We start from the raw sequence: 22,432 nt of genomic DNA on the forward strand, positions 1-22,432 counted from the left end.
CCAGGTATGAAAGAGAGAGAGAGGTAGAGCTGAGTAAGAAGTGATATTAAACACGCGAAGCAACACTGATAATAAAATGAAAAAGATTGGCCGAAGTTGAAATGAGAAAATAATGAATATATATACGACCAAACTTGAAATTCATCGTTCTGAAAATAACAGATATATTAGCAGGAAAGAGATGCATGGTAATATAGTCTTTTTTTTTTTTGAGAGAGAGAGAAAATTGATAAAATATCATATTTTGTGCTGCTGCTTGTGTGATAGGCATGAGAGTCGTAATGTTATGTGTCATTTTTCAAGGAGAGAGAAATAAGGGAATATATTTGTCATGTGTGTGTGTGTGTGTGTGTGTGTGTGTGTGTGTGTGTGTGTGTGTGTGTGTGTGTGTGTGTGTGTGTGGTATGAGGGAACACAATTGTAAATATGCAGTATGTCCCTCCCCCCCATTTTTTTTTAGGACAGAGAAACAAGGAAGTATATTTTGCCATAGTGTTTTTTATTGTATGAGAGAGCACACAGTAGTATCATAAAGTGTACAATGTAACACTTTCAGGTGGTACAGTAATTAAGTACAGCGCTCACAATCTACCCTATACTGTCACTTGCAAGGAGGCGGGAGTACACTTTAAGCAGCTTATCCCTTCACCACCAAACCGTCTTTTTATATTGTATTTTTGCCGACACCAGACGATTTTATTCAGCTTAGAAGAACCCCATATTACTGAAGGGGTAAGTGAAGGATATAATTAACCTCTAAAGTTTCAGTAGTTTCAGCTAAGCAAATTAAAACCTTTGGGTATAGCAGGAATATAATAAAAAAAGACGTGATAGTTGCGAATCGTAGTGTCACTGTAGATTTTGCTGTGGTATTCAAGTCAATAAATCCAGCTTACTAATCCAGGTAAATCCGCCTTGCAAGAACGGGCATCAAAAGTCGCATTCATTCAGTACAGTATGAATTGGAAGACAGTAATTTACTTTTCAGTACGATGGGGTAATTTTCCTTTTATTTTCTTTCAGACGATTTGGTTCAGCTTAGAAGAGGGGTTTGATACAGCCTTCATTAACTCCCTCGCTGCTAGAGGTCTGTCCGGAATAAATAATAGCCAGAATTAGCGAAAATAAAATAGGAAAATTGTCATCGTAATCAGACTAGCGACTTTCAGCTCCCGTGACAAACTCCTTAATATTTAAATACAAGACATCCTCATAAAACATATAGAATAATAATAAAACACACTTAACGTATATATAAATAAAAAAATTCTGCCGGAGTATATGGGAAAAAACTCATATATTTTGTCAACACTGGGATTCAGGCTATATAATTTCTCCTGATAACTTGGCCAAAATTTACAAATCATCTGTGGACTTCTGAGGCCGAATTCACGTCTGATCAGAGTCGTGGCACATTTTCCTTTGCGATTTGTTTAGTATTACACATTTTAATTGTTCTTGTGTATATCTTTATACTGATATACTGGAAGATACTATTGTGTAATGTGCAAAAGAAATCGCCGAGGAAAATGGGTTGCGGAATCTCTAAAGCGGTCGAGAATACGACTCTACGTGTTTGGCGTGGCGAAGAGAAAGAGGGTTTGAACCTCCTAATTGCTGTCTAATCCTGTTGCCTCTGTTGTCTTTTTGTGGACGCATTACTGACTCTTATCCTTATGCTGCCACAAGGGAGGTTATCATAGGAGTCAGTTGGCTGAAAGGTTTCTCAGTTAACTGCACCACTAGAACTTCCCTCAACTCGGTAAAATGGTCTGGATTTAGCATGAACATAATATCCATGTGCATCCATGGCAGTGAAAAAGATAAAAGGCTGTTAGGTCTCTTTCGGGACATGAATCAGAGAAGATTAAAAGGATCTCTGATCAAAGGAGGTAGTCCCCCTCTTTCCCCTCTGGATGCCACACAAGTCCCCTCCTTCACTGACTGGGTCCCCGCCTTAAAGCACACCACCACCTGACTTGTAGATAAAATAGTTACCCAAAGATCAGCACGACACATACCCACGGTGAAGAAAACGGCGTATATATATATATATATATATATATATATATATATATATATATATATATATATATATATATATATATATATATATATATATAACCAGAGGTAGAACTTATATAAAACAGTATATTCTCAGTCAGTAACATTGCACTGTCCTTAGCCTATGTGGGTTTATTTCTCCCATCCAGCTAGGCTACGTAAGCCAACAGTAGTCTTAATATTCTCTTGACTCTTGCTAGTTCTTAGGTTTTATTGTGTTTGCTTTGTGAGTTTTGATAATATAGATGATGAAAATAAAGCAGAAAGAGTGAAGAAGGGTATGAGTGTCATGCTGAGCCCGGGGTAATCCAAGAACGATATATCAAGACCCGGGCATCGCAGGGCGGTGGAGTTACTTCACATAGGCCTACCTCACAGTACAGTAATGCTAATCAGAAAACAGTATGTGTGTGTGTGTGTGTGTGTGTGTGTGTGTGTGTGTGTGTGTGTGTGTGTGTGAAGGTGAGGGTATGTGAATGAAGCCCACCACCCCGCCACAGTCTACCGCTGACAGCTTGTGTGTGTTCCCCCCCTTTGTCACACATGTCATACTTAACACCACCATCCTTACACTAAGTAAGTCTATTTATATCTAACGTTCTAGCGATCTAGGTTAAAGTCTGCCATTTCATCTGTTGGTTGTGTTGGTTCCAGGTAAACAAATTTTAGTTCATGAGGTTATTAATTAATTGTTAGTAAAGCTGACATCCAGTTTGTCATATTGCCGGGAGTTGGTGTATTGCTGGGAAACTAGTCTGACTAAATGAGAGTCGAGTAGTACGAGCAAAAGTCTACGGTTATTAAGTGTGTATCAGTAGCCTATTATTTACCGGGCGGATTGAAGCCGATAGAACCCAGCTTTACCAGTGTTCGTTTTGTCCAAATGTCAATCCCTTTTCCGAGGAGCACTGCCTGAAGGACAACACTCTTAGAGGGCTTGGCGCAGAATGTGGCAGGTAGAGGCAGGCTGCTGCCAAAATAGCACCATTCCACAGTTGCTGTTATTTGTTGCAACGTGCAGTAATACCTGATCTGAAGTCTGGGTTCCACAATAGTTTTCTGCGCCGATAATGCCCATTGTCGTTATATTTATTTTCGAGGCTAATTTCGGAGCAGACCGACCAAGAAAATACTGTTGGCGAGGGTAAGAGTGTGGTGGTTAGGTCGAAAATAAAGGTTTGTTGGCGTCACTTTGTCGGGAACAGCACACACCGCGCCCCCCCCCACGGCCAGCCGGGGAAATATGGGGCGTGGCACAGACCCGAGCCGCTAGTGGAATGGTCACACTCACCCGCACAGACGTCAGGCATTCAGACACACATTTACGATCAATTTCATAGCGTAACTAGACAGGGTAGTGTAGGGTGGGATAGGGTAGGGTAGGTTAGGGTAAGGTATACGTAGGGTAGGGTAGGGTACTGTAGAGTAGGGTAGGGTAAGGTAAGGTAAGGTAAGGTAAGGTAAGGTAGGACAGTGTAGGATAGTGCATGGTTTGGTAGAGTAGGTATGGGTAGGGTAGGGTAGGGTAGGAGTAGCATAGGATAAGCTGGACTGGGTAAGATAATGTAAGATACAGTATAATATTTGTATCTGAAGGAAAAGTAAAATTTGAAAAGATTTGGCACTTCTTTCGTTGACCTTCGTGTAGCTGACGAGAAACGAATTTTACGCCATAGAATTGTTCGTAAGTTTGTGTGTAGCACTACGTCCTCAGCAGGGCACTAATACAACACTCTTAAGTCTCAGCGAGGCACACAGGGGTTCATATGACACTGCTACAGCATACACAAGGTAGAGACTAAGTTCGTATGACACTTCTGGTTCACTTGATCGTACAAAAGTTACAAAATAAATTCTGGTTCATGACATTGTTGCATAATACAGAAGGTACTGAATAGGTGCATATGACACTTGTATCATGACCCCATTTATATAATACAGAATATAAGTTTGGTTCCCATGACACTGTTACGTCGTACACAAGTACAGAGTAAGTTCATATGACACTTCTAGTTCTCATGACACCACTCTTAGATCATACTAAAGTTACAAAACAAGTTCTGGTTTTATGACACTTAGATCTTAGAGTAGTTACAAAATTACAGATAATGAGAGGGCGGTACTATTACTCGTATTAAAAGTAAGAGGCATATCCTGTCCTACCTTCATCATGTACTAGCAGAATATTTCTCAACCCAGTCTGAATCATTCATTTCTTCTATGTTTGTGGCCTATTTTCTTCACTCATCTTTCAGAATATACTAATTTCAAATACCCTTTTTTCTCTTCACTCATCCATCAGTGTATATCATAACTCAAACACAACTTTTCTTCGCTCATCATTCAATCAATTTAAATAATAATGCAAAGACATTTTCTTTTTACTGCCCACCCATCAGTATAACACCCACATTTACGCCATCTATTTTTCTCCAGTCCTCAGTATATAATAACTGCGGTATAATTACAAAGCATGCAGGAACATAACTTAGAAAATGCCACGAAATAATGTAGCCTATATTAATTTCATGGCTTTACTGGCTCACGTCCCTTGTATTGTTTGTTGTACACGTGTAATGGTAAATAATAAGCAGTAGTAAGGATAGAGATAATACGTAATAAGATAGTGCAGAAATAGTCAGCAGCCTAATCTAAACACCTATTAATAGTACAACACTGTCTTATCAAAAACATTATAGGTAACATGAAGGTTCTTTGTTTTTGGCCACTCCTGTCGGGATTAAGGCGTCGAGTTGTAGGTAAACAGACAGAACTTATAGGCAGTTCAAACACTCACCACCTAATCGCTGTTTCCCAGTAGTAAATGGGTAGATAGGATTCATAAGTAGGAAAAGCGTAAATGTGATAGTAGTAATGATAATCTTACCCCCATTTCATGCTAAAAACGAGTAAGTGGGATTCAGAAATAGGGAGACAAACATTACAATAAAACTATTAATTTTGATACCAGAAATCGTCATCATCATCATCATCATCATCATCATCATCATCATCATCATCATCATTGAACCCCTGTGTGCCACCTACAAGTCAGCAGTAACTTACCTCCCCCACTCACCCCAAAACATGGCCTTCACTCACTTACGTAATATTTAACCTCAATTACGTGTGATTAACCTCATTTACCTCTATTTAAGCCGAGGGGGTGTACGGGGCATTGATCCTAGCCTTTTCAGTCGTCTTTTGCCCTGTGCTGGTTGGCTAGTTTGATGTTGCAGTAAATCAGTTCGTCAATAGTGCGTTTACTCCAACTTGGCCAGAATCCCTACCTCCTTTTAGCTCGGTTGATGGCCAGGTGATATTAGCTTGGAGGGTCTATTCATTTAGTAACCAAGGACTCTCATTTTAGCTTCGTATTTTACAAAGAGCCCAACCCCTTTTAGCTTGATTTATGGCCAGGTGTAATCAGGTTGGAGGGTCTGCAGTTAGTAATTAATGAGACTTATGTTTACCCCATTTCTAAAGCACATTGAATTTCATGTAACACAGCTACTGGTAAATATGGGAATAGATTTCTCTCCTTATACTTTATTCATTTATTATTTATTTCTTTAGACCACAGACCACAGATTCATGGGTGAGAGAGAGAGGTAGTTAGGATAAAAAATGGAATTGACGGGGTGCTCCAGTCAGTTATATACTACTCTATATCAACTCTCCTGCCGTGTTGAAATCTGTATCAACGGGGGTAACTAAAAGATTAAACATAGGCTTCATCGTAGGGCAGTACAAATTAATATACTCTAGTACGGGATGGAGGGAGGGCAGTGTCAACATAGCAAAAATATAAGTACACTCGTATTGCTTTGCTTTCAATTGTTTACTTTTAATAAAACTTAATTGTCCTTTGCAACATATATACCAGTGCGAAGTACGAGTATATATATTTATTTGTGAAACCCCTAAATCAGGCCATTTTTAAAGTAAGAAAGTTTGACGTATCTGCTAAGAAAAATTTATTAGTAGTGGACACTTCTGGTGATAAACTTCTTACGTGTAAAAATTATACACGCAACAATTTTGCAGTAAAGGACTCGTCTGTTAATAAATATCTTACTTATAAAAAGATATATACTCTTGAAAACATGTAGTGCACTGCCTTCCCTGATACCAAGTGAATAAAGTGAATAATATATAAGTAATTACATCAAAACCACACTATATCATCTCTCATCAAGATAGGATCAGCTGCCCCTCAGGCCATAGGAATATATCGCCCTTAAGGCCCTTAGAAGAAACATTGGTATAAAAATAAGTCACTTTCTATCAAATGCTACGACTCTTTACAACGTCATCATATCGTCCTTTCTTGATACAAAGATCCCTGTATTGCAGTATTAAGTACAAGCCAAGGGTTACAAAAATAGTACATAATAAAGGGTAATAAGGCACAGCTTGGCGAATACCATTGCAGAGTAAGGCCCTTATTCTCGTGTAAGGAGGCTTCGCAACACTTTCTCCCTAGCGATTTATTTTTTGATACGACTGGGTGATATGATTCTGCACGTCATTTATGCAGAGTAAGGCGATATGAAAGTGATCTAAGCAACACACAAGAGGGTGGTAAGGTTTAACAGAGAATAAATCGCCTAGGAAGAGGTGTTGGGGAGCTTCCTAAACCGACGAGAATACGGGCATAAGAGTATTTATATTACGTTGTTAACCCCTTCAGGCCGAGGACATTATTTTCTTATTGTCAGGATTTTATTTCTTTATATATATATATTTTTTTTTTACTGGTGGGGGTAGACAATTTACTCAACTACCTTATCAGTGTAAGAAAATTGGCGTAAGTTGAATAATTATTGCTTAATGGAGGTAGCAAGTGTGTGTGTGTGTGTGTGTGTGTGTGTGTGTGTGTGTGTGTGTGTGTAAGACGTCCTCACACTGAAAGGGGTTAAGTCATGCTAAAACAGTAACCATACCAGCAAAACATACACACTAATCCATATCACTAGTATACATAGAGCATAAACACCACTACAGGATCAGTACCATCACACATACACCACACTACCATAAACATTACAAACATTACAGTAACGTTTGGCGCGGCGTAAGAGCACAGAGCGTACAGTACATCCTAATCTCTCTGATGTACTAAAGTGTGAAGCAGTACATATATTACAGCACTGATTTTCCCTATGCTAATTCTCTTCCTCCTCAGACATTAGTACTTCAGCTTATTATTGCTGTCTTTAGGTGATTTTATTCAGCTGGTGTGTGGAATATTTTTTTTTATTTTTTCCTTCATCTGTTCTTTAAAAATTCTAGGAAGACTTTTCGATCTAGAGGGGTTAGGTAGGCGATAGTTTTAATAAGGATTTTCTTGCATTACTTTATTTTTTCTTCCTTTATCTGGCCTATTAAAAAAAAACTCATGAGACGTTGATTTGAAGGGGCTAGGTGTGGTCTTAATCATTTTCTTGTTATTTAATTTTTCCCTCATCTGTTCGGTAAAAAAAAGGTCTTGGAAAGCTTTTTGATCTACTGGGGTTAGGTGAGGTCTTAACCCCTTCAGTACGACGGGGAGTCCAATCAATAAAATCGTCTTTTAACAGCAACCATGACCTACATATGGATTAGAGGTAATAATAATAATAATAATAATAATATTAATGATCATAATAATAATAATAATAATAATTACACACTAATGATACTAATAATAATAATAATAATAATAATAATAATAATGATAATAATAATAATAATAATTACACAATAATAATAGTAATAATAATAATAATAATAATAATAATAATAAATACACAGATTTGCACATACGGGACATTTTAAGTGCCGTAATCTTGTAGGAGTCTTCCTGGGACCTCATCCTTAACGACATTGGCCCGTATTCTCGTCAAAGATCCTTAACACCATTTTCTTAAGCGACTTATTTTCCTTCTTTCACCATACTACCCTATTCTGTGTTATATAAATCTTTCAAACATTGCCGTACTCTGTAGAGACAACGTACAAAAGGATATTACCCAACCCTATCCAAAAATAAATCGCTAAGGAAGAGGTGCTAACACGAGTCCACTACAGACAGACCGTGAGGCGGGGGGTAGAGCCATAATATTTCCCTTGCGTTATTTTGTAGCCTTAAAATTGAATTCAGGAACGTGGAAGAGGGCATTAAGGTGTTGGCAGAATAAGTCGATAAGGTAGAGGTGTTACGGTATCGACCTCAGCGAGAATACGGCCCTACAGTAAAGTTACAGTAATTTTGGAGGGCGATGGAGAGGGAGTCGAGGAGGGAGGGAAGGAGGGAGGAGAAAGGGATTTAGGGGAGGGAAGGAGAGAGGGAATGAGTGGAGGGAAGGAGGAAGGAGAGGGGGAAGGAGGGAGGAGAGAGGGAAGGAGGGAGGAGAGAGGGAAGGAGGGGAGGGAAGGAGGAAGAGGATACTGTAGAGGGGAATGGGTGAGGGGCAGGGAGGGTAGAACAGCTCCCCTCTTTCTCTTACTCCTCGATGCCCAGGGTTGCCAAGTCTAATCACAAATTCAGCACTTTTGCTAAGAATTAACTTGAATGCCCTGAACGACAAACTTAAAAAAAAACGTTAGAAAAAATGTTAGAATACTTAGAAAATCGTTGACACTTTACCGCGGTCTAGAATATTATTAAATTTAAGGTACCGTAGATAAGGTAAAAAGGTTTTGTTTTTGCTTTGAGGGAAGAGTCGTGCGGGCTTCTGGTCATTGCTTCCTTCTACCTTCCATAAAAAAACAAAATTTTTCGTTAAATAGGAGTAAATAATTATGGCTGGATATAGCGGAAAAAAGCTCTTTACTTGGCAACTGTAGGTTCTGGCGCGTTTCCACAAATATCTAACCCTTCCCCCCTCACACCTCCCCCTCTGCTTCTCCTTCTCCTCCTCCTCTCAGTTGGTTTTTTGCTCCCATATTTGGCAGGGAGTGGAGTGACACGGGGAGGGCCTGTTTACGTCGGCTATAAACAGGACTCACGCAGCGTATAAACAAACAGGAATATACGAAACAGGTACTGGTTCGCCGGGCATTTGACAGCACACAGTGAACACCGTTAACAAAAGACCTTGGTAATGCTAGGGGTAGGGGGCTATTCTTTATTTTATATTTAGTACAATCCCCAATAGTTTAGGGAACGATGTCTTTGAAGGCCAAGCAGGAATTACACACACACACACACACACACACACACACACACACACACACACACACACACACACACACACACACACACACACACACACACACACACACACACACGAGTTTTAGATCTTTTTTTTTAAGTTCGTGAATACGGTGCCTGAACTGACAGTGGTATGAAGGAAGGGGAAGGGATACATACGAATGTTACGTTTTCTCAAGTTTGTGACAATTGCACGTTGTTCGCTCTGTCAAGGCTCTTTAGACAGCCACCCTCTCACCACCCACTCCAACCCTCACTCTCTCCCTCTGACCCTCTCCACCTTCTCTCCTCCTCTCGCCCCGCTCCCTAGTTGTCACGTCAACCTCTCGTAAAAGCCGTAATCCAATTTTCTGCATCCATAACTCCTGTAATCACTCTCCAGACACGATTATCTACTGCCATCTTGCTCATCTCGGGCGCCATGTTGTCGTGTTCTAGGAGGCATCGTAGCACATCTTCCTTAGCTGTTTATTTTGCTTATTACACCACGTCTCTCTTATTGACGCTATGTATCTTTATATAATCAAAATACGGGTATGGTTTTTATCAGTAAAATACAAAAGTTGAAGTTTGATACATAGAATAAATCGCTATGGAGGAGGCGGTACGAATCTCCAAAGCCACTTAGAATAGGGTCCTTCATTACACTTCGTTGCCATTTAAAATGCTACCCAGTATCAACTAAAATTAACATACTCAGCATCAGTAGCACAGGCCCCAAGAGGATATTAAACTGTGGTGCGCAAGATAAATCGACTAGGAAAATGTGTAAAGAAATGCACACAGTAATGCTTTGCTCGCCACCGTCCCTCTTCTAAGTTCAGTGACCTTCGTGGCTAGACGGACGCTCGCTCAAGTTACTAAATGACGTTCCAACACGCTAAGGGAAGATGAGAATGTCCTTTGTTCTAATTCTGAGGCTAGGAATGGTGTTTAATTCTACTAACTTCAAGGCTGGGAATGGTGCTTAAATCTACTAACTTCAAGGCAGGGAATGGTGTCTGATTATGTTTGTTCCACAGCTAGGAAAAGTGTGTAATATAGCTAATGCTCAGGCTTAGAAATGTCGAATTCTGGATTAGATTGCCATATTGTCATATTCCTTAGGCAGTGAATGGTGTCTGATTTTGATAAGAAGATTACATTGTCCATTGTCCCTATTCTGAGGCTAGGAATGGTTTTGGAATTTATTATTCTCCAACAGGGATAGTATGTTTTCACCCTTGTTTGTGTGTTTGTTTATCTGTTAGCAGGATTACTCAAAAACTAAAAGAGAGATTCGGATCTAATTTGGTGGGTAGATAGTTCATGTCCCAGGGAGCAATCGATTAACTTTTGGGACCGATCCGGATCGTATTACAGATTCTGGAGCCGGGAAATGCTTTTGGCGAAGCCCTAATCAGTGATAAATAAAACCCTAACCCATTATGAAGAGTGGTTTTGGAAAGTACGTTGCCCTTGTCGGAGAGATGCGCTCCAGTGAATGCCTCTCTAATTATTATTATTATTATTATTAATTGTTGTAGGAAATGTTGATATACGAGTTCTTGTATCTCAAACGCGCTAAGAAAACGTGCCTGCTTCTACTTTCTTTTTTCTTTTTTCCGAGGAGGGTTGAAAATGGCGGGAATCTATGAACACTGCAAGCCGTCAAAACATCGTTCACTTAATACAGGTTCTCATAGTGAATTTTTTTTTTTCCCCATGTAATACGGGTTCTTATAGAGTGAAGATTTTTATTTTTCATATAATACAGATTTTCATGTAGTGAAGATTTTTATTTTTCAGTTAATACGGGTGCTCAAGTAGTGAAGATTTATTATTTTTCTACGAGGGGTGAAGACTGGAAATTTGCTGCTGCTGTTCTGTTGTGGGAAGAGGCCTGTGATTTTTCCAAGGAAGGTTGGAGATGATGTAAATTTGGCAACTTTACAAATATATAAAAATGCGGTTCCTTGGTAGTAGCCGTCTTTACTGTGTCGTGAGAGAGAGAGAGAGAGAGAGAGAGAGAGAGAGAGAGAGAGAGAGAAGCACACGAGATGCTAATTTGAGTTGTTTACTCCCCCCCCACACACACACAAAGGCTTTCAGTTCCATTCATTCTGAACCCCTTAATACAATCGTCTGACGAGCTAGAATAACAGTTAAAAAAAAAGATCACACTCCATAAAGTAAGGAAAAAAATCAGTATAAATAAGCTATGTAAATATTAAGTTAGTGAGTCTGACATCTATAAAAGGAGAAGGAGGAGGAGGAGGAGGAGGAGAAGAAGAAGAGGGCATCATACTTGCGTTTCCCCATTTCCTCTCTCTCTCTCTCTCTCTCTCTCTCGTAAAAACTTAACATTCTACCCCCTTATGTACCGCGAAATCTACTGCATTGTTATTTACGAGATATCAGGGTACCGTACCATATACTTTTGTGTGTACTGATGCAACTAACCGTGAGGGTCGGGGGTATAAGTTTCGCTCCTGTCAGTCTTTCTTTTTCGCCTTCTCAGTCCATAAAACCGGTGTACCTCAGTCTTCAAAAGTCAGAGGGGATTATTCTTACGAGACGTCTGGACACCATATACTTAGACCCTTGTGCTTCTTGAGGCAACTAACCGTGAAGACCGATGCATATTTTACACTTCTCCGTCCCTCTCTCTCTCGCGATGGTAGTCTCTGTCAGAAAGTCGACATAATTCCTTCTCCAAATAACTTATGGTTGGTGTTATAACAGAGTCAGATCAAACATGAAGTCACTGAAAATATGACGATTTTACATTTGCCTCTCCCAGTTCTCTCTCTCTCTCTCTCTCTCTCTCTGTATTTCATCTGTCATAATAAAAAAATCACCTGGTATTAGTATGTACCGTATTATTCTTTTTTATCGAGATGTCTGTCCACCATATCTTTACGTCTGCTTTTGTATGGCATCGAGGCGTGAGAGGCAGCGCATAATGCCACAAGTGTCATGTCTATTTTTATCAGTGCCCGCGCACCACGGCCATATACACACACTCACGCAGATTGCCAACACAAGGAGCAGTAGAACCATCTCTTGCAAGCCTGTGTTTATGTTTAGTTGGAAGTTATCGTTATTGCCATTGTCATCGTCGTCATTATCATCATCATCGTCCCCTTCCTTGTCATCTTCCTCGTCCCCTTCCTCGTCAAAATCATCATCATCACACTCAGACTGGGAAGACAAGAGACCGCCTCAGTGTTTCTTGGAAGTTTAATTTTATAACGAAAACAGTAAAAACGAAGTCATGAGAAGAGGTGCATGCGTTTTCGTCCTTCACTCGAAAAGAAATATAACCGAAAAAGTCGAAAATATTAACTAGAATTAGCCTCGTTTCCTAGCCTCTTGAATGGAAGAATAATTGTAACTCATGATTTTGGCTGAAAGAAAACCATAATCCTTTACTATAACAGTGAAAAATGCCACCTTTCCTAGCTTCGTATGGTAGCTATGATTTATTTTTGTTTTTTATCTTGGTCTAGATCTTTCCCCTTTTGCGGTTTGTTTTACGTAGCTCAGTGGTAGATTTAGACGATACTGTGATTCTTCATATTTTCCATAGCACTTCTTCCTGACTGGCATCAAATTCTAGTGTCGGTCTCTTGTTACAATTCAGTACAGATGATGGAGAGGTGATAGTTTTATGCCAGGTAAGAGTGATAAGAGTATACAAGAATAACTGCAACTCTTGTATTGTACTAGACCTCAACGAGAAGTAAATATAAAGCATCCTGTTGTGCTTTATACCATAGTCTTCTGCTAAAACTAAAAATTGCCGCATTCCTTTTCTTGACTTGGAGAACAGTCGTAAGTCTTTCATTATACTCTTAAACGAAGGGGGTTAATATAAAAAATAATCATCTGCCGTTCATAATCTGCGTCATTACACTTTTTCCATCTCATCACAGCAAGATTTTCAAGTTACCAAGAAGTTGAAGGAAAGCCTGTGCGGTCAATACAACTGTACAGCCTATATGATGGTCTAAGACATGAGGAGTTATATACGGTAATCTTCGCATCATACTTTCAGCTCAAGATTTTCAGTTTTTGACAAGTCCCGCGAGAAACCATGGTAAATAAACTCTAGCAGTTAATATAGTGGTCTTAAGCGGAGGGAATTAATGTAAGAAAATCATACTCCGAGGTTAACCCTTATATTATGCGTCATCACACTTCCTGCGCATCAAGATTTGCAACAGTTTCGTGGAAGTAAAGCGAGCGCCCGTGTGGCCTCGGGAGGGTTGGAGTGTTTGTTTACTGGTGACGTCACGTGAGGGGGCGGGGCTACTCCTCACAAGCGGTACATGTTTACTTCACATGTCTTGGCCTATATAATTTTTAAAAACATTATTAATAAACAGTTTTCAAAGACCTTTCTTGCTATATGCGGAAGATTTAAACTGGAAAGGAATTTTTTTCTTTATTGAAAGGATTGATGGATATGTCTAACCCCTCCGCTTCGAAAAGATCTTACTGTAATTGAATAAAGCCGTCAAGAGATTGCGTAATTAAATAAAGAGGTAATCGGGGTGAAGGAGTCAAAGATGAATAAGTCTAGCATTAAGTAGTGTGTTGTTTTGCTTACTCATTGCAATAAAAAAATATATAAATAATAATAATAATAATAATAATCGTCATCGTCATGATAATAATAACAATAATAACAACAAATATAATTCACCGTTAATGCAAGACCCCCTAAACTGCTTAAATACCAGTAAATCATAATCATAAACTGCATTACCTTGTCCCTTCATACACAGCAAAGAAATATAAATAGTACCAGAAGCTAAAATAAACATCTAATTCTCATGCATGCTCTCAAATACTGGCAGATGCAAGCCTAGGAAGAGAGCGGTGTTCCTGTAGTACTTAAAATTTAAAAGGAAAGGAACTTATTCACGTAAGCTTGGAGGGTATTTGCACCTTTTCCTTAGCGGTTTGTTTTTCATATTTTTTGTGTTGAGCCTTTCAGTCCGATGTGTGTGTGTGTGTGTGTGTGTGTGTGTGTGTGTGTGTGTGTGTGTGTGTGTGTGTGTGTTGCAGCTTCTAGAGAATCGTAGTCTTAGGGTAAATAATAGTTTGAAAATGGCAAAAATAATCTAAAATAATACATCATTTATTTAAGAGATTGAGTTTTACTTCCTATAGCATAATGTGTATCCCCTCAGAAAGACAAGAGAATATTAAGGAGTGATAGGTAAAATAAATCACTAAGGAAAAGGTGCTAGGGAGCCTTCTGAGCCTACAGGAATACGTCCCTATGGTCTTAACTTAATAAAGGAGTTGAAGGCTGGCTTATATAATGGGTAAAAAAGAGGAGTCAGCATTACATTATTTGTTATGGTGGAACGTTGAGAATTTTGATGACTGAAGAGACCACCTTAAATATTGAGGTATTAATCAGAAAATAACTTTGATAATCGCTGTGGTACGATAACATGCATTTCCTATAGATAATAATAATAATAACCAAACTAATCATTGTAACTAGCAACTGAACCAACTCCCTTTGTAAACTAAGTAATAATAATAATAATAACAATAACTAAAGTAATAATTCTTACTGAGGACTAAACCCACTTTCCTTGTAAACTGTAAGTAATGATAATATAAAAATAATAATAATAGGACTAGCAATGGTAACGAACAACTAACCCCTTTTCTTTGTAAATATTGTCATCACTCTTTTCTACACATTAGCAAGCCATTAAGCCGTAACTCCCCTTAACATAATAGCACCAGTCTTCAGCAAATCCCGGTGCCGTCACTACACCGGTTACGTAACAATAAACATACAAGTAAACATCGAAATATAAACACCATACGAACTTGGCCACGAGTATACAGTATTCCAGTAACTTAATATCATGTCACCCATACGCATTCTGGCAGTCGTTTCTCTTTCATTTTTTTTTTACCTGGTACTCCTTTCATATGTCTTACTCTTTCCTCTTTCCTCCGTGTTTTTTTCCCTCTCGTTCTGTCGTTCCTCTTCCTCTTCTCTCTTTTTTCCGTGCGTTTTTCCTCTGTACTCTTTTCAGTCTTCTTACTCCTTTCTCTTCCATTTTTTTTTTTCACTGCGCTTCTCATTCGTCTTACTCTTTTTTCTTCTATTTTTTTCCGTAGCCCTTTTATTTGTTTTTCTCTTTCCTCTCACATTTTTGACTTCTCTCATTCCTCTTACTACTCTTTTCTCATCCTTTTTCTTTCCATGTATTCCTGCCATTCCCCTCACGCGTTTCTCCATATTTTTTCTCTCTATTCCTCTTATTTCTCTTATTTTCTTATATATTTTTTCTTTACTTCATTCGTCTCACTCAATCTTCCACGTTTTTTCTCGTTCTTACATGCTTTACATTTGGCGAGTTATATACATATAATTAATCCTTCAGAGTTATTATAGGTATAGGCTTTAGTGAACGAGAAAAAACGGGTTTATTTGTCACAGAAAAAATGGCACTACTTGAATTTGACTTGCGTTATTTTTTATTTATTTATTTTTTTATTGGAAGGAATAATCATGCGTGCTCCTGGCCTTTGGTTCCTTCCTCCAAGCATTAAAAAAAAAAAAAAGATAAACTTGGATATAAATGAATGTAGTTTCGTGTCATGGTATTATCGTATGTTATTGTGTATATAATTAAGATTTCTCATAGTACAAATACACCGCCGGTATGACAACAGACTTTCTTCCCAACTTTCCTCAGTCTGAAATTTTTCTCCTGTTTATTTTCTTCATGCAACAGAGCCTCCAAAGAAGTCATAAATATCATCAGAATGCCACAGCTGCCATATATCACAGGCAGCTGTCAACAGAGAGCAGATACTTGGCAAAAATATATATATGTAAACAAACAATGTACCTTTCAAGATGGCGTGGGTTATGATATTTGCTTTCGGCGGGGAAATTAAAAAATGAATATAAACCTAGTTACATTTTACCTTCCAAGAGGCGCTGGGGTTATAATATTTACCATCGTGTTGTGGGCGGGAAATATAAGTATAAAACACAGTACTTTACCTTCCAACATGGCGCCCGGTCGTCGAGGCAGAAGCGCCGGGGTTATAATATTTTTGAGGAGGGCGGGAAAAGCAAGAAGTTGTAGGCATGTATTTTCATCGGTTACTGTTACCTAGCATCTTTTCCTTGCCGATTTATTTTTGGATCTAGTACGTTAACCTTCTCATGGTCGGGAAACTCCAGTATTCCATTGCAGCAGCTGCGCCAGACGATTTTCATGATCTGAGAGTAATTGGTGTGAATCTGAGGTCCTAACACCTTTTCCTAAGCGATTTATTTTGCTCGTTACACCGTACTGTTCTGTTTTGTATTATGTACGGCAAATCCTGTAAATGTGGTCATACTCTGCATAGATAACGTACAAAAGGGTAATCAAAAAATAAGTCGCTAGGAAAGAGGTGTTAGAGGTGTTACCCGAGAATACGTGCCTGAGAGTGTTAATGGTGATATGCTAACACTTGGAGCTCCTGTAACACACTCAATTGATCAGAATTACCTGACTTTAGTTTAAATAGAATACTTGAGTTATCCCGACCAGGAGTGGGGTAATGTATTCTTGTGTGCTATTTATTTCGATATGTAAACTACTGATAGCATACAAGGGCGTACTGAGATGTAATATAAGGATAAATCGACTAGGAAAAGATGCTAGGAAGCCTTCTAAGTTAAGAATACGGGCGCGATAGTGGGAATATGAGAGGCGTTGAAGACAGTGGCTGGGAGATAGGAGCGTTTCTGTAATTAAGGGTTAAGTCGCTGGTAAGTTGAGAGCTGAGAGAGAGAGAGAGAGAGAGAGAGAGAGAGAGAGAGAGAGAGAGAGAGAGTATAATAGCATACGAGTGGTTTTAAATTGAATCGAGGCTGTATATGGCACGTTTGAATAATAAAGCGAGAGAGAGAGAGAGAGAGAGAGAGAGAGAGAGAGAGGTAGGCTCAGTTAACCCTCCTGCAGTAGTAACCTAGACTCTTGCACTTCTCACAGAGGTGTTGGGGATGCACTTTGGACTGGTCAGACACATCCAATCCGTCAGGTTTGTCTAGAGGCCGCTGTGGAGAGAGGCAGGGAGGTAGAATTAGCATAGGTGTAAATATAGATAAGTTTGGGGGGAGGGCAGCGAAATGGCAGGGGACAGGCTGACATGGAGGCGGTTTATATAGGTAAGTTGAGAGCAGGGCAGCGAAATGGCAGGAGACAGGCTGACATGGAGGCGATTTATATAGATAAGTTGGGGGCAGGGGAGCGAAATGGCAGGGGACAGAGTGACATGGAGGCGATTTGTTTATGGCCACCCCTTACGGAATCTGGCCCAAGATAGATATATACACAAAGATACATTTATTAGTGCCTATGTCCCTTTAAACAGGACGGAATTAAGCATCTTCAAAAGTTAATAGAGGAGGGAACTGCAGGGTACAAACATAATGAGTTTCCCGACTATGAGCTGGTAGGCTGAGGGGGGTACGTTAAATACATGTCCGACAGAAATCCCCCCCACTGAAACCCTGTACACTGATGGGTTAGGCTACATGTATGAATGTGCATGGATGACAAAAAACAACAACAACAACAACAACAAGGTATAGGCAGTAAAAGCAGGTGTAACTCCATCACCTGCATTCTCTCTCTCTCTCTCTCTCTCTCTCTCTACTTGTACACATATGCATTACGTGTGAGACAGTTATACCATCATCCTCGCACATTTCTCATATGTACACACACACACACACACACACACACACACACACACACACACACACACACACACACACACACACACACACACACACACACACAGAGGGAGGGAGGGAGAGAGAGAGACTTCGTGTGACTGGGCCATGGGACTTGGACAGATATGTAAGTGAGAAGTCTTAAATTACGTTCACATGAGCGTAACAGACGTACAATCTTGCTTCTTGTGAGTGCAGACGTTCATGCACTTTATACTGTGTGTGTGTGTGTGTGTGTGTGTGTGTGTGTGTGTGTGTGTATTACAAACATACATACATGAAACATACATTCAGAACAAGGTGATGCTGGAGAGGTTCGCCTTCACGTGGTGGCACTAGTTTAGCCAGGCGACTCCTGTACCCAATTACAAGAACGTCCCTCAGTTTCCTCCCTGCCCGTGGATAGAGGGTTGATAGGCCGCAGAAGAAGGAATATTTCAATCTGCAGTCCACCGGGTTCACATGCACATAATTCCATAAGGGGTTGCCATAAACAAATCGCCTCCGTGTCGCCCTGTCCCCTGCCATTTCGCTGCCCCTCCTCAAACTAGGACAGCAAAAACACCACCACCAGGTCAGACTTACTTGTTTATGCGGGTACACATTAATCCTACACTTGATACACTCCTGTCCACAGTTGGCCCAGGAGTTGCCGCTCATCCACTTGCGTTTACACTTGGTACACCGGAACTCACCAAAACACCGCTTCTTGCCTTGGTACGGGGTCAGTCCTTCACCTTTAGGGCGGGCCTGCCGGTGAGAAGGCCTTAGTGTAGAAGAATACCAGGGAATTTAACCTGACCTAACCTGACTTGACGTAGAGTAGGTGTGAGAGGCGGTGGGAGTGTTGGTTTGTGAGTGGCTGTGAGATTATGAGGGAATGTGAGTGGGGGAGTGTTGGTGTGTGAGTGAGTGGGTGTGAGATTGAGAGAGTGTCAGTGGGAGAGTGTGGTGGTGTGTGTGTATGGGTATTTACTGTACGTGTTTGGGTATTTACGTGTGTGTGTGTGTGTGTGTGTGTGTGTGTGTGTGTGTGTAAATATAAATAAATACATAAATAGATCAGCAGTCTTTTTTCGTCCCTCACCGTTTTGTTTCCCTCCATTTTGAGAGCGCGTCACAAATCACAAGTTTATTTTTCAGCAACTCGTTGACTGGGTAACTGTACTGAACTGTGACGCGAAGGTTTTGACGCGTGACAAGAACGTAACAGGTTTTAAATACTGATGTGCATAGCGATAAACATTACTTAACAATTGCCAAGTGTCAGCGGGGCAGAGAACTAACGGTAGATAAGAGTTCTCAATTACCCCTGTATCGTTGAAGTGATGATAATGTTGGAAATCGCATAATGGCTGAGCTTAGAGTGTCATTTTAGTGGCGTAATATATTTTGGGATTTAATATATTCAGCGTTAAAACCATTGACGCTTATATTTCATTATGCCGTGATGTTTGAATATTGATCTTCATTTGTGTGTTTTATGCAGTAACATCAACATGGTGACGTAATATTAGACGTAAGTATATAAAACAGAATTCTCTCTCTCTCTCTCTCTGTCCAAATATTGCAGTGCTTATGAAAACAACACTACACATCGTTTTAGCCAATCTCAGGACAGGGACGGGAACACAACGCAATGTCCCGGATACAAACAGTAGCATGCGCCTTCCACGTGTCTTATCAGCTGTGTCTAAGCCTCATCCTGCTTATCGCGGCTTGTATGCGTAATGACGATCAGGGTATATCTGTGCAATCCCTACCGTTATCATGACCAAGGTTACGCACGAAAGTATTATGTCCTGTTGCAGTGTTGTTGATAAGTCGACGGTGTAGCAATGGTAGTAGGTTTTCGTGTAGCTGTGTAAGTATGTATGGACGTATGTATGTATGTAGGTAGGTAGGTAGGTAGGTAGGTAGATGTTTCTTATGTATGTATGTATATTTATGTATATGTGTGCGTATGTGTATGTACGTTCGGTGATTTGTTGTGCTGCAGAGACGGCTGAGTCAGGGATATCAGTGTCTGTCCTGCACCGGTTATTCATTTCCTACTCCCACTACCACATCCACGCCCACACCAGCAGTTTGAGCCGTCCCAGACACACATGAGATTCCCAGGTGTTTCTCGTGAAGCGCTATATACAGACTATCCTGTAGTTATTAATGTCATCTCAATTTTTTTTTTTTTTCAGCATCATCGTTATGTAAGGCTTTCACTTCAAAATAAATCAATTAACAAAAAAAAAAAAAAAAATGTATTTGCTTCCTCCTTCCATGCATAAAAAAAAGTTCCTTCCTGATCACGGTAAGTCATGGGTGTTTATTATTTTAAGTGTGGTTTATTTATCATGTAAGATAGGAATGAAGTGATCTAGATAAGGAAGGTGTGAAGAATGTTATCAGTGGTAGATCAGTGGGGTTGCATTGGTCTGATAGCTGTTGCAGAGAGAGAGAGAGAGAGAGAGAGAAGCAAAAGGAAATTGTAGGCTAAACAAATGATAAAAATAAAAAAGTTTGCTCACCTCATCTGCAGACACCCCTCAATGAGGTGTCCCTTCCTGAAGAACAGGCGACACAGAAGAAAAAGAAGAAGAAGAAACAAAAAAAAAAAGAAGAAGGAAGAGGAGGAGGAGGAAGTAGAAGAAGGAGGAGGAGGAGGAGGAGAAAGAAGACGAAGAAAACAAAATCTAGGCTAGACGAATGATAAAAAAGGTAAAAAAAAATATTCTGTCAGCTCACCTGTGGACACTCCTTAATATGGTGGCCTTTCTTGAAGCACAGGTGACATAGGTAGTTGGGGGGAAGCTTCCTGCCTTTACCCTTCTTGTCCATGCCCAGGCTTAGTTCACTCAGCTGTTCGGCTAATTCTCCTGCAGCAAAACAAAAATAAATAAATCAATCAATAAATAAACGAAGGATTGATTTGATAGTGATGTGTTGTTTTTCTCTGATTTTTGTCTTAATATTTTTATAACTCATGCGGGGAAAAAAATGACAGATTGATTTGAAAGTGATCTGGTGTTTTTGTCTTTGCTTTTTGTCTTAATATTTTTATGCTCCAAAGAGGTATATTTGTAAGTTTAATGGTACCTGTGGCCAGATGACCTAGGAGCTCCGTAGGTAATGTGGAAGATGAGTGGACAGGTAAAGCATGATCTAGGCTATAAAGTAAATAAATAGATAAATAGATACTGTTTAAGGACTCAGTAATAGTTTCTACACTGATGTAAATAGCAAGTTGGCATGCTGTATTGAAGGGAGGCGACAAGACAAATGTGTATGTGAAAAATAAATGTCCAGGTAAAGCATGATATGGATTATACACAGATAGATTAGAAAATGATATAAATAAATGGATGGATGGATGGAATGCTGGATGGTTAGGTAGGTAGATGGATGAATGGATGGATGGAATGCTGGATGGTTAGGTAGGTAGATGGATGAATGGATAGATAGATAAAATGAAATAATAGTCAAAGGGGTTCCCACAATAGTCTTCACAGTGGTGTAAATAACGAATGTGTCAGGTGTGTTTATGAGAGTGGGCAAGCGCGGAGACCATGTTTGTTGCAGCCCTTGCCAAGTTGCAGTGTTGACGCCACCTGCAACCTGAACAACACTACCTCAAAAGATATATACCTGCTTGACATGCTGAGAAATATACCTGAATGATGCTATTATAATGTTACAAAGTGGCATCTGTTACTGTCATTGGTACAGTGATTTGTATGAATTATATACCGGGGTGTTGGTGAGGCGACACTCAATTATACCCACACTGGCGTGTTTTTTTCATCCATCCGCCATGGACGTTTTATTTTGGGCTCAGTTTTATGTTTGTCTCCTTTAGCAACATTATTGAAAAACTACTGTATTTGATTCAGTTGCATCTGATTCGGAACATTTTGTTTCATTTATTTATTTTATTTGCAGGCATAAATGAAGGATTTAAGAGATGGAGGCCTTGAAATAAAAGTGCCCTTCTCAGGGAGAAAGGTCAAAAGCTAAAATCAGAAGACGAAATGGTTCTGTCATGGAGGTATTAGAGCCGTGGCAGCTCCGCCATATTGTTTACATAACTCACATAAGATAATAAGGTGTTATAGGGCTGTGCATAGTAATATTAATTTAAAATGTTAGCATGAAATATTAAACGATGAACTCTGAATAATTTTACTTTAAAGTGGAACACATTCCTATCATTGCTTCAGCCCCTGCTTGCTATCGCACCACAGATAAACAGTTGTCGCAACCCTCTTTACAGAAGGCGCTGATATCTGAGAGTTGGCACTTGTAGTCTTAGGTCCTAAATGGGCAGCAAGGGATTCGCTGATTTACTATCATATTATCTAAGCATAAATCTTCCATCTCAACATTTGTTGGTACAGGTAAAAATAAGTGGGTTT

General features: G+C 39.7%; 1 protein-coding gene across 2 annotated transcripts in view; it reads right to left on the reverse strand.

Moving 5' to 3' along the window:
- Positions 1-478: 478 nt before the first annotated feature.
- The window catches only part of LOC145405511 (zinc finger CCHC domain-containing protein 24-like), a 22,179-nt gene continuing 225 nt past the window's right edge, over positions 479-22,432 (reverse strand). The window contains exons 2-5 of one of the 2 annotated variants that reach the window (XM_080276857.1): positions 20,766-20,896; positions 18,609-18,773; positions 17,276-17,342; positions 479-11,928 (exon numbers count right to left, since the gene is read on the reverse strand). In XM_080276857.1, coding sequence (XP_080132983.1) covers positions 11,927-11,928; positions 17,276-17,342; positions 18,609-18,773; positions 20,766-20,896 — 365 coding nt within the window. In that variant the 3' untranslated portion in view covers positions 479-11,926. Of the gene's footprint in view, positions 17,343-18,608; positions 18,774-20,765; positions 20,897-22,432 lie in introns of both variants that reach the window. The other variant, XM_080276856.1, reaches the window with a different exon arrangement.

This window comes from Coenobita brevimanus, chromosome 67, assembly GCF_032717465.1.
Source record: "Coenobita brevimanus isolate Jiangsu-jjx chromosome 67, ASM3271746v2, whole genome shotgun sequence".
Classification (NCBI taxonomy): domain Eukaryota; kingdom Metazoa; phylum Arthropoda; class Malacostraca; order Decapoda; family Coenobitidae; genus Coenobita; species Coenobita brevimanus.